The sequence below is a fragment of the Ranitomeya variabilis genome, chromosome 5 (assembly GCF_051348905.1).
Source record: "Ranitomeya variabilis isolate aRanVar5 chromosome 5, aRanVar5.hap1, whole genome shotgun sequence".
Lineage (NCBI taxonomy): Eukaryota > Metazoa > Chordata > Amphibia > Anura > Dendrobatidae > Ranitomeya > Ranitomeya variabilis.
In genome coordinates this window covers 196,140,052-196,153,713 of record NC_135236.1, presented here as the reverse complement: position 1 = coordinate 196,153,713, position 13,662 = coordinate 196,140,052, and the positions used below count along the sequence as shown (strand labels likewise).

At 42.7% G+C, this 13,662-nt stretch overlaps 1 protein-coding gene across 2 annotated transcripts in view; it reads right to left on the bottom strand.

The window, feature by feature from the left end:
- COPS2 (COP9 signalosome subunit 2) overlaps window positions 1–13,662 on the bottom strand; it is a 115,043-nt gene that overhangs the window by 71,696 nt on the left and 29,685 nt on the right. For both annotated transcript variants that reach the window (XM_077263714.1, XM_077263715.1), the window contains exon 3: window positions 9,243–9,320. In XM_077263714.1, the coding sequence (XP_077119829.1) occupies window positions 9,243–9,320 (78 nt within the window). The remainder of the gene's footprint in view (window positions 1–9,242; window positions 9,321–13,662) is intronic.

The window sequence follows — 13,662 nt, the reverse complement described above, 5'->3', positions numbered from 1 at the left end:
AGCTACGAAAAAGAACCCCGCTCCAAGAGGAGACGAAGAAGGACGAATATGTCCCTTTTCCAAGGACTCCCTAATATACTCTCGCATGGCAGCATGTTCAGGTACAGACAGATTGAATAGACGACCCTTAGGAAATTTACTGCCAGGGATCAAATCTATGGCGCAATCGCAATCTCTGTGAGGAGGAAGAGAATTAAGAGTAGATTCCTCAAAAACCTCACGATAATCAGACAAAAACTCAGCAATTTCAGAGGGAATAGATGAAGCAATGGAGACCAAAGATGTGTCCCCATGATTTCCCTGACATCCCCAGCTTAGTACAGACATTGTTTTCCAGTCAAGGACTGGGTTATGAGTTTGCAACCATGGCAATCCCAGCACCAACACATCATGTAGATTATACAGTACAAGGAAGCGAATCACCTCTTGATGGTCTGGAGTCATACGCATAGTCACTTGTGTCCAGTATTGTGGTTTATTACTAGCCAATGGTGTAGAATCAATACCCTTTAAAGGTATAGGAACTTCCAGAGGCTCTAGATCAAACCCACAGCGCCTGGCAAAGGACCAATCCATAAGACTCAAAGCGGCGCCAGAATCCACATACGCATCCGCAACAATAGAAGATAACGAACAAATTAGAGTTACAGACAAAATAAACTTGGACTGCAAAGTGCCAATAGCAGAGGATTTATCAACTTTCTTTGTTCGTTTAGAGCATGCTGATATAACATGAGTAGAATTTCCACAATAGAAGCACAAATGATTTTTGCGCCTGTAAATCTGTCGTTCGCTTCTGGACAGAAAGCTATCACATTGCATACTCTGTGGTGCCTCTTCAGAAGACACCGCCAACTGGTGCACAGGTTTGCGTTCCCGTAAACGCCGATCAATCTGAATTGCCATTGTCATGGACTCATTCAGACCAGTAGGTGCAGGAAACCCCACCATGACGTCTTTTACAGCATCAGAGAGACCTTCTCTGAAAATTGCCGCCAGAGCGCACTCATTCCACTGAGTAAGCACAGACCATTTTCGAAATTTTTGGCAATATATTTCGGCTTCATCTTGCCCCTGAGAGAGGGCTATTAGGGCTTTCTCAGCCTGAATCTCCAAATTTGGTTCCTCATAAAGCAACCCCAAAGCCAGAAAAAACGCATCCACATTGAGCAACGCAGGATCCCCTGGTGCCAATGAAAATGCCCAATTTTGGGGGTCACCCCGCAGTAAAGAAATAACAATTTTTACTTGCTGGGCAGGATCTCCAGCAGAATGAGATCTCAGCGAAAGAAACAATTTACAATTGTATTTAAAATTTAGAAAACAAGATCGATCTCCAGAAAAAAACTCCGGTATAGGAATTTTAGGTTCAGACCGAGGAGCATGTAACAAAAAATCTTGTATATTCTGAACTTTAGAGGCAAGATTATTCAAATTGGTAGCCAGACTCTGGGGATCCATATTTCAACAGATAAAGTCTGAGCCATTCAGGGGTTAAGAGGAGAGGAAAACAGGAGACTGCAATTAGAGCTGGAGTGCAACTTCAGAGGAAGGAAAAAAAAAAAAAAAAGGTTTCACACAGTTCCTTTTCTCTCCTGCTTCAGCCTATAGATTAAACATTTGGGCTGGCCATACTGTTATGGTTTCCAATGGCAAGGAAACATCAGAAGCATAGAATAAACGGACAAGCTCTCGGGTGATGGAAACTAGAGCTGACCGCGATGCTAAACCTACACACCACACTAGAAGTAGCCAGGGGGCATTCCTGCGTTGTCTCTAGATGCCGCGCGCCAGCCGGAGAACTAACTACCCCTGGTAGAAGAAAACACAGTCCTGGCTTGCCTCCAGAGAATGTCCCCACAGGAGATAGCAGCCCCCCACATATAATAACGGTGAGAGCAGATGAAAAGACACACGTAGTATGAAAGCAGATTTAGCACAGAGAGGCCCGCTAACTAAATAGCAGAAAGATACAACAGAGGACTTCGCGGTCAGCTGCAAAACCCTTCAAAACACCATCCTGAAATTACCTTAACTCATGTGACAACTCATGCCACTGGAGTGGTAATTTCAGCCCAACAAGAGCTTCCAGCTGCAGAGATTCACATAAGTGCAAACTGGACAAAACATACAAAAATAGACTTAAGGACTAAAGTGTCCAACTTAGCTGAGCAGAAAACTGGGAGCAGGAACATGCAACAGAATCACTCTGGATACATTGATGGCCAGCATTAGAATGACTGAGGAGCAAGGTTAAATAGGATACTCCCACATCCTGATAGGAACAGGTGAACTGAGAAGGCAAAGCTTGCAGGACACCAGTACCACAAGAGACCACCGGGGGAGCCCACGAACCGAATCACAACAGTATACCCCTCCTCACATGTAAAGCGCCATGGAATAAATGGCGCTATAACAATAAATAATAAATAATAATAATAATACATATATCTATGGATGTAGATAGATATATGGATAGTTCGATATATGGATACTTTCACACATCAGTTTGTTTCCGTCAGACAGGATCCGGCGAATTTTTGAAAAAACAGATCTGTTGCAAATAGTGAAAAACTGATGCAACTGATCCGTTTTTTTTTTTTTTGAGAGAGAGAGAACGGAAAATGTGCATGATTTGAAAGGAAAAATGCATTTAAAACCGGATTTGGAGGCCAGATTCAGAATTTCACATCTCAGTTTCACACGTTTTTCGCCGGATCAGTCGCTGGGCGTTTTTTCGTCGGACAGAATAATAATAATCTTTATTTTTATATAGCGCTAACATATTCCGCAGCGCTTTACAATTTTGCACACATTATCATCGCTGTCCCCGATGGGGCTCACAATCTAAATTCCCCATCATACGTTTTCTTCGTCCGACGGAAACAGCTTTTTTGACAGATCCGGCAAAAAACGGATGAAACGTGTGGCCATCAGGCGCAATCTGACGGCAAAAACCTGATGTGTGAAAGTAGCCAGATAGATATACAGTGCCTACAAGTAGTATTCAACCCCCTGCAGATTTAGCAGGTTTAATAAGATGCAAATAAGTTAGAGCCTTCAAACTTCAAACAAGAGCAGGATTTATTAACAGATGCATAAATCTTACAAACCAAAAAGTTTTGTTGCTCAGTTAAATTTTTATAAATTTTAAACATAAAAGTGTGGGTCAATTATTATTCAACCCCTAGGTTTAATATTTTGTGGAATAACCTTTGTTTGCAATTACAGCTAATAATCGTCTTTTATAAGACCTGATCAGGCCGGCACAGGTCTCTGGAGTTATCTTGGCCCACTCCTCCATGCAGATCTTCTCCAAGTTATCTAGGTTCTTTGGGTGTCTCATGTGGACTTTAATCTTGAGCTCCTTCCACAAGTTTTCAATTGGGTGAAGGTCAGGACACTGACTAGGCCACTGCAACACCTTGATTTTTTGCCTCTTGAACCAGGCCTTGGTTTTCTTGGCTGTGTGCTTTGGGTCGTTGTCTTGTTGGAAGATGAAATGACGACCCATCTTAAGATCCTTGATGGAGGAGCGGAGGTTCTTGGCCAAAATCTCCAGGTAGGCCGTGCTATCCATCTTCCCATGGATGCGGACCAGATGGCCAGGCCCCTTGGCTGAGAAACAGCCCCACAGCATGATGCTGCCACCACCATGCTTGACTGTAGGGATGGTATTCTTGGGGTCGTATGCAGTGCCATCCAGTCTCCAAACGTCACGTGTGTGGTTGGCACCAAAGATCTCGATCTTGGTCTCATCAGACCAGAGAACCTTGAACCAGTCAGACTCAGAGTCCTCCAAGTGATCATGAGCAAACTGTAGACGAGCCTTGACATGACGCTTTGAAAGTAAAGGTACCTTACGGGCTCGTCTGGAACGGAGACCATTGCGGTGGAGTACGTTACTTATGGTATTGACTGAAACCAATGTCCCCACTGCCATGAGATCTTCCCGGAGCTCCTTCCTTGTTGTCCTTGGGTTAGCCTTGACTCTTCGGACAAGCCTGGCCTCGGCACGGGAGGAAACTTTCAAAGGCTGTCCAGGCCGTGGAAGGCTAACAGTAGTTCCATAAGCCTTCCACTTCCGGATGATGCTCCCAACAGTGGAGACAGGTAGGCCCAACTCCTTGGAAAGGGTTTTGTACCCCTTGCCAGCCTTGTGACCCTCCACGATCTTGTCTCTGATGGCCTTGGAATGCTCCTTTGTCTTTCCCATGTTGACCATGTATGAGTGCTGTTCACAAGTTTGGGGAGGGTCTTAAATAGTCAGAAAAGGCTGGAAAAAGAGATAATTAATCCAAACATGTGAAGCTCATTGTTCTTTGTGCCTGAACTACTTCTTAATACTTTAGGGGAACCAAACAGAATTCTGGGGGGTTGAGGGGTTGAATAATAAATGACCCTCTGAAAAAACTTTTCACAATTTTACAAAAAAATAAACAAAGAAATAACATTCTGTTTTGCTGCAGTGCATTTCACACTTCCAGGCTGATCTACAGTCCAAATGTCACAATGCCAAGTTAATTCCAAATGTGTAAACCTGCTAAATCTGCAGGGGGTTGAATACTACTTGTAGGCACTGTATCTATGTATCTACAGATATATCTATCTCTCTATAAATATATCTATAGATAGATATAGCCATAGTTATATCTATAGATATAACCATAGATATCCATCTATAGATATATAATAGCAAGGCTGATGTTGATTAATGAACATGTTTAAAAAAAAAAACCCGGAAAAAAAATGTCGTGGGCTCCCGCACAATTTTCTGCGCCAGAGGGGGAAAGCCGACGTTCGGGGGCCAATATTTGTAGCCTGGGAAGGGGGTTATACCCATGGCCCCTTCCCAGGCTATGAATATCAGACCACAGCTGACTGCGCAGCCTTCACTGGCTATTAAAATAGGGGGACCCCCCCCCAAAAAAAAGACATGGGGTCCCCCTGTATTTTATAGCCAGAAAGGCTATGCAGACAGCTGCAGGCTGATATTCATAGCCTAGAGAGGGGCCATGGATATTTGCCCCCCCCCCCGCTGGGATATGGGGTAATAAGGGGTTAATGTCACCTTGCTAATGTAAGGTGACACTAGGCCCGGTTAATAATGGAGAGGCTTCAATAAGACGCCTATCCATTATTAATCCTATAGTAGTGAAAGAGTTAAACTAAAAAAAAAAGAGACAGAAAAAGGTATTTTAATATTCTTGATTTCACCATACTTACCATTTTCGATCATCTGCAAAAAATTAAAAACAATAAACCAACCGTATGCTCCCTGTCCGAGGCAGTCCAATTAATAACGAGTGTCCCACGAAGATCTCCCCTATGGAACAGTGACATCGGGTGATGTCACTGCTCTATAGGGTCTCCAGTGACACACTGACAGGAGACAATGGCTCCTGCAGTGTATCACTGAAGAGGTTACCTGAGTTCATTGGTCTCACTTTATGGCAATGCTGCGTGGGAATTTTCCCACACAGCAGTGCAACAAGTGAGAGTAGGGACTATTTCTCACAGCGGCGGAGGAATACAGTGCGGAAGGATACCTTGTATTGTCAGAGCCCCTGGTGAGCGGTCGCATCAGCTGATGTGGCTGCTCTCCACGGGAGATCGTCGTGAGACACTCATATTAATTGGATATCTGCGGACACAAGGAGTATATTGTTTATTTTAATTTTTTTTTTTTTTTTTTACAGGTGAGCAAGGGTTTCGGGGATCAAGGTGATGGTGAGTTTGTACCCTGTGTTGTATGTCCTGTGTTGTATGTCCTGTGTTGTATGTCCTGTGTTGTATGTCCTGTGTTGTATGTCCTGTGTTGTATGTCCTGTGTTGTATGTCCTGTGTTGTATGTCCTGTGTTGTATGTCCTGTGTTGTATGTCCTGTGTTGTATGTCCTGTGTTGTATGTCCTGTGTTGTATGTCCTGTGTTGTATGTCCTGTGTTGTATGTATTGTATGTACGGTTGTATGTATTGTTGTATGTACTGTATGTACTGTTGTATGTCATATGTTGTATGTACTGTTGTATGTTGTATGTATTGCTGTATGTCATGTTGTATGTATGTTGTATCTACTGTATGTCATATGTTGTATGTTGTGTTGTATGTACTGTATGTCATGTTGTATGTTGTGTTGTATGTTGTGTTGTATGTACTGTTGTATGTGCTATATGTTATATTGTATGTACTGTTGTATGTTCTGTATGTCATATGTTGTATGTACTGTATTTGTGTGTATGTGTTTGTTTTTTTTACATTCAACACATTAGCCGTATGATGGAACTACTACTGTCCCATCATTGGCTAATGTGTCAATCACTGTCACTGTTGCAGTCATAACCCGATGGGACTTGTAGTCCCATTGGACGATGCCTGCACGTGCACACGCACGCACTCACACACACACATAAAGACCCCTTCCCCCCCCCGCACAGACCCCCCGGCAGCCCCGCACAGACCCCCCGGCAGCCCCGCACAGACTCCCCGGCAGCCCCGCACAGACTCCCCGGCAGCCCCGCACAGACCCCCCCCCCCCCCCCCCCCCCGACAGCCTCACACAGACCCCCGGCAGCCCCGCACATGCATCGGCAGACCCCCTGACAGTTCGCAGACTCCACCCGCACACACATACGCGCAGTCACCGCCCACACACTCCCTCCTCCCGATCTGCAGCGTTTCATCCGCAGCTAAACCGGTGATCTTTTTTACATCTGCGGTTTTGCTGCGGAAGTGCCCGACTCAATGCAAGTCTATGGGTGCAGAAACGATGCAGATCCGCACAAAGAATTGACATGCTGCGGAAAAAACAACGCTGCGTTTCCGCGCGGTTTTTTTCAGCAGCACGTGCACAGCGGATTGGGTTTTCCATAGGTTTATATAGTACTGTAAACCGCATGTCAAAAATGCTGCGGATCTGCGGTAAAATCCGCAACGTGTGAACATGGCCTAAACATCCTGATGTGCTGATATATTTAGATTATGTGCATGAATCGAAGTGAGATTGTGGATAGGGTTTGGAATCGACGTCAGATTGGAGATAGGGTTTGGAATCGATGTCAGATTGTGCGGGACTAGTCAGCAACTGTTGAGCTGCTCACTGCAGGCCACGGGCAGCTCTGTGCACTCATCGAGCGCTGTCATCTGCAAAAGGGATGAGACCAGTGCACACTGCGATCTATCAGTCCATGTTGAAGATTGCTGGTGTACACTAGCACATTGACGTTAATTGCTGCATTTAGTCTACATCTGAACAGACCCTAACACTAACATTTTCATATAGCTGGGAATAAAAGGACAAAGCAAGTGTATCATGTAAATATGGATTTCAGGGTTTACAACTAGAATTGCAGTTAACCTAAGTCAGATGCTAGTTCTGACGCCATTACATGGAGAATTTTGCCCGAAATAAGTCACCCTTGATATTCTGAAGGCTCGTTCTCGTGCCTGTGCCAGCAATTGCAGGTAAGGTATGGCCTACACAACATGACATACAGGGGTATTCTGGATGGAGAAGGAGATATTGATCCAGATTACAGGTAAAACATAGAGCAGCTTTATTTCGTTTAGTTAGAAACAATGACACATCGCAAAAATGATAGTGGACCTATGTCCATGATAAGGAAAGTTGGGGGCACACAGGAGATGTGTAGAACCAGACGCGTTTCTAGTGTGGCACATGCTCTTAGACTTGGTATGAATGTGGTCTAAAGAAAAGGGAGTGCCCTATATGAATGAGGGTGGTGATGGATCAGAAGGTGCTACAGGTGTGTTGGAAAATAAGACACAGAATGTGAGGTAAAATGGATGAAAAAGACATGGAAATAGGAAACATAATAAGACGAATGACTATGTATACGAAATCAATAAAAATATACTTAAAAATACATGATTCAATACCAAAGGTATTAATAATGTAACAATTGCCTTTCTGACTTTTAGCATGCCACGTGTGCCACGCTCGAAACGCGTCTGGTTCTACACATCTCTCCCCTGTGTGCCCCCAACTTTCCTTATGGACAAAGGTCCACTATCATTTTTGTGATGTATCATTGTTTTAAACAAAATGGAAAAAAGATACTCTGTTTTTTACCTGAAAACTGGCATCCTGTGAGCTGGATCAATACCTCCTCCTTCTGCACAGCTGGGCGCTCGCAGCAGCGCTGACCGCGGACTCCGGGACAGACTGAAGCCGCAAGAGGGCGAGCCGCTTCTTTAATCTTTATCACACTGTATTCTGGACGGAGGCGATTCATCTGGTAGTTATAATAATACACTTCCCCGTATACTTACCACATCACCAATCACAAGCCAACATAATGCATAGCGCTGCAGCATGTGATTGACCACCATGGTCACGGGACATCCTTACACCACTGCACCAACAGAGCACAGAAGAATTGCCAAACATCTGTTCATAACAGTAGGTTTATTGAGAAGGTCATTATTTTTGTGCTGCCATTAATATACGCAGACAAAAACCACTTTAATATGGCCACACTATAAAATACGTTTCCCCAAATCCGAGGTAAGCTACATAAAGCAACACATCTGTCAGGATAAGCATTACCTTCCAGCTGCGTTGCATGGCAGATCATGAGGTTCTAGAATTGCAGAATTGATTACTGGCTAATAATTTGTAAGGAGTCAGATATGAGCAATGAAAAGTCCTGCCCTTATCTTGGACTAAGAAGAGTGACTTTATAAGCCCCAGTGCATCCATCCCTTGAATGACCTGGACTACATGCTAGATTTCCAGGCGATTATTCCCCAAATGATTACAGATAATCTCTACAAGGAACGACCTTGTGAGAAATCCCTTTTAGGGTAGCCTGAGGTGAAGTGGTTACCACATGGCTAGAATGTGTCCCCTTCCTGTATGGCAGGGACTATCAGAGTATAGGGAAACACAAGGAAGAAATCACTTCTTATTAAATCTTGTGTAGTTGTGCATAAAACACATGATCATCAACAATTAATAACCAATTTACTGCCATTTCCTGCAATCTTTTACAGCTACAGTGACTGTCAGGAAGTGGAAACACATCAGCCGCACACAAATGCTGTTCTGGTCAAACCCCCATAATTAGCATCTTTTAATATAAAGAATGCCATGTCAAAATAGACAAAATGACTTTACAAAGCAATTAAACAAGGAAATAAGTTTTTCTTTTTTCAACTCTGTCACTTCTGAAAAAAAAAAAAAAAAAACACAAAAAAAAACAAAAACAGGACAAGGAATTACCAGCTTGAAGTTTATTTTGATCATCTGTTTCAATGCTTTAAATCCCCATTCTCCCTTTTCACCTTCCAGTTCCAAAACCTAAAATATACAAGAGAGAATAAATAGTTTACAAACACTCATTCAGCTGAAATTTAGGAAGTTTGGCCATCCAGAATACAAAACTCTAGTCAACTAAATATTTTTCAACCACATATTAGATGAACTCGGTAAAATAGACCAAATCTTAAAGGGGTATTATCAAGTTATTAAATTGCTTTAATAAGTCAGTATGAAGATCATCAAGTTTGCAATTGACTTGCTTGTTCTAACAGCTTTTATCTTTTATAGTGTACAGCTGGTTTCCATGGAGCTTGACTACTAAAGCCGGCCCAGACCCTGGCGCAGTAGTTACCATATTTTTCTAAATATAAGACGCACCTTTTTCCCTCCAAATTAGAGAGGAAAATAGGGGGGTGTTTTATAGTCTGAATGCAGCTTTCCTGGAGGGAGGGGGGTGGAGTGGTGGCAGTGAAGCGAGGTCACAGGAGGCAGTGTCGCCGCTGCACTGCTGGAAGCCAGGGCAGCAGTAGTGGAGAGATGCTGAGGGCCCTTGCCTGGGAGGAGGCATGTCCCGGCGGTATGAGGCAAGGGCCATTGATCTCCCGGCGGTTGGCTTCAGGAACATGGTGCCAGAGGTGGCGTATATGCTGCCATTTTTCTGAAGCCATTGCCAGTAGATCAATGTGCGCAGCGGGGATTCCACTACTGCTTTGAACCGCCAACATTTTCCTGAAGTCCACTGCTGGCAGATCACTGGCTCCTGCCTGGCACTTCCGGAACACCCCCTCCTTCTAGCCCAGGGCTCACAGCTACAACCCAATCCTGCTGCTTACATCCTGTAGCAGCGACCCTGCTCCTGCAACCAGTGTCCTGTGTCCACGGCTGTGGAGTCGGTAAGCCAAACCTCTGACTCAAACATTTCCCTGACCCCTTAGCACAGCCTCGCTGCTGAGCATGTACATAAAGTGCAGCACAAATTCATCATAAAAGCTCAGATCCTTAGATTAACCCCTTAATGACCGCCAATACGTCTTTTAACTGACCTGAGATATAAGAGAATAGCGTCCACATACAGGTGACAATCCAGCAGCTTTCGGCTGTACACTATTGCTGACAACTTGCTTCATCAGCCATAATCAGTGTTTCCACCGTCCAAATCTGTTTAACCCCTTAGATGCTGCTTTCAATAGTGACTACAACATTATAAATGGTTAACAGACTGCGGGGGCTTCCTCCTAATCCCAATTGGTGCCCTCAGATCATGATTGTGTGGTCCTGATGTTTGCCATGGCAATTCATGACCTAACAGCAGCCTAAGAGTCTGACGGCTGTTGTAACCTGTTCAGAAGTTAGAGGCATTTAGGTGGTAAAAATACACATTTTCATTTCTGTCATGTCACTTTACATTAATTTCTGAAAATCACCTGAAGGGTTAATAAACTACCTGACAGCAGTTTTCAATATGTCACGGGGTGCTGTTTTTAAAATGGTATCACTTTTGGGAGTTTCCAAATATATAGGACCCCTAAAGGCACTTCAAACATGGCTAAGTCCCTAAAAAAATAAATTTTGTACATTTCCTTGAAAAAATGAAAAATTGCTGCTACATTTTTAAACCTCCTAAAATGCTAACAAAATAAAAGAACATTTTATAAATGGTGCTGATGTAAAGCAGACATGAGGGAAATGTTATTTATTAATGTTTTGCTGTGGTATGACTATCTGGATTAAAGGGATAATCATTCAAAGTTTGAAAATTGCTAATTTTTTTACATTTTTCTCAAATTTCTGATATTTTTTATAACTACACACAAAACATATCGACCTAAATTTATCATTATCATAAAGTATAATGTGTCACGAAAAAACAAAATCAAATTCACTGAGATTTGGTGAAGCGTTCCAGAGTTATTACCACATAAAGTGACACTGGTCAGATTTAAAAAATTTGGCTCCGTCACTAAGGGGTTAAGAACAGAACAGACATTTATAGGACATTTCATAACTTTCCCATATTCTTATGAAAACATTCACAGCACATCCTGCATTGTACTACTGTACCCAATTTATTATATATATATATATTAGGAGTCAGTACATTTTATACAAACTCTGAGTCAATCAAAAAGGACACCGACTCCACAGCCCTGCCTGTGATACCACAACACTGCCGATGCCTTCCCCCGTAAGCTAAATTCAGACTATAAGACGGACCCCCAATTTCACATAAAAAAAAATAAATCTTTTTTTCTTTATTTTCCTCCTCTAAATTTGGGGTGCGTCTTATAATCCAAAAAATATGGTACATTCCAGTAAAGGGGTAAACTTGTAGTATCCCAGAAACCTCTCTCGAGCCCATTGATTGCCATACAGCCGTTATCTGCTCAACTCTCTTTCGGTCCATCTTAACTATGTGAGCTGCAGTTATAAATCTTGCAAACTCACCAGCCCATAATATGGACTTCTACCACAGCAGTTCTCCTCATCATGGCTTGTACTGTCCCGAGCTATGTGCTTGTTCAAATGCCCTGCTATCTTTATGTGCAAACAGTGTATGCTCCAGAACCGATCACCGAATGTGTCACAGCAGGACTTGTGCTGAGCTTTATAGTTCTACCAATACTATAGCTCTGCCATTCTCTCATGTCACTCAATGAGGAGAGCCCGTGCTGCCAGAAACCATGTAGAAGGCTGGAAAGCTCAAGAGACAACACGAGAATAACCTAAATAACCAGTGAATACACTTCATATTATAACCAAATTACTAATGAAGGAGCACTAGACTCCTGCCATACTGTTATGGTATTTTACAGGATAACACATTATCCTATCCTTTATATTAATATAAAATGTAAAAGACATTGAAATATTAGAAACAAAAACTGCCTTTGTACAGAGGGAAATTCTCCAATTGTTTTTTGAGCATCACACAATCAGTGGCCCAAGCTAACGAATGAGGATTCTGTGTATAATGTAAGCTGCACACTCATGATGTAGGTACTATGCCTCTATTTCAGAAAAATGACCTAGAGCAATCTCTACCAAGAAATACAGTGCAGGAAATAAGTATTTGATCCCTTGCTGATTTTGTAAGTTTGCCTACTGACAAAGACATGAACAGTCCATAATTTCTGGGGCAGGTTAATTTTAACATTAAGAGAGAGAATATCAAAAATAAAATCTAGAAAATCACACTGTATAAATTATATAAATTTATTTGCATTTTGCAGTGAGAAATAAGTATTTGATCCCCTACCAACTATTAAGAGTTCTGGCTCCTACAGACCAGTTAGACGCTCCTAATCAACTCGTTACCTGCATTAAAGACAGCCGTCTTACATAGTAACCTTTATTAAAGACTCTGTCCACAGACTCAATAAATCAGTCCGACTTTAACCTCTACAACATGGGCAAGACCAAAGAGCTTTATAAGGATGTCATTTCTGAAAAATGATCCAGAACAATCTCTACCAAGAAATACAGTGAAGGAAATAAGTATTTGACCCCTTGCTGATTTTGTAAGTTTGCCCACTGACAAGACATGAACAGTCAATAATTTTAAGGGTAGGTTAATTTTAACATTGAGAGATTAGAATATCAAAATACAATGCGATTTTCTGGATTTTATTTTTGATTTCCTTCACTGTATATATTTACAATGGATCAAAAGGGTAGTCACAAGTTTAACGGATTTCTACAGAAAATATGCATTATCAAAGGGATTTGATAAAACAAAAATGCTTTATTGATGCAAAGGATAAAAACATGAGAATATTTATAAATTTACTCCATTTTCTCTTTGTGTATATCCCCTTTCTGACCTCGGACGGGATAGTACGTCCGACGTCAGGTCCCCTGCTTTGATGCAGGGCTCCGGCGGTGAGCCCGCATCAAAGCCGGGACATGTCAGCTGTTTTGAACATGTCGGGCTGACATGTGCCCGCAATAGCGGCGGTTGAAATCGCGAAAATCGTGAAATCACCCGCCGCTATTAACTATTTAAATGCCGCTGTCAAACGCAGACAGCGGCATTTAACTACCGCATCCGGCCGGGCGTAGTCATCGCCGACCCCGTCACATGATCGGGGGTCAGCGATGCTTCTGCATAGTAACCATAGAGGTCCTTGAGACCTCTATGGTTACTGATCGCCGGTAGCTGTGAACGCCACCCTGTGGTCGGCGCTCATAGCACACCTGCATTTCTGCTGCACAGCAGCGATCTGATGATCGCTGCTATGTAGCAGACGCAATCGAGTTGTGCCAGCTTCTAGCCTCCTATGGAGGCTATTGAAGCATGGCAAAAGTAAAAAAAAAAAGTTAAAATGTGAAAAAAATTAAAAAAAATATAAAAGTTTAAATCACCCTCTTTTCGCCCCATTCA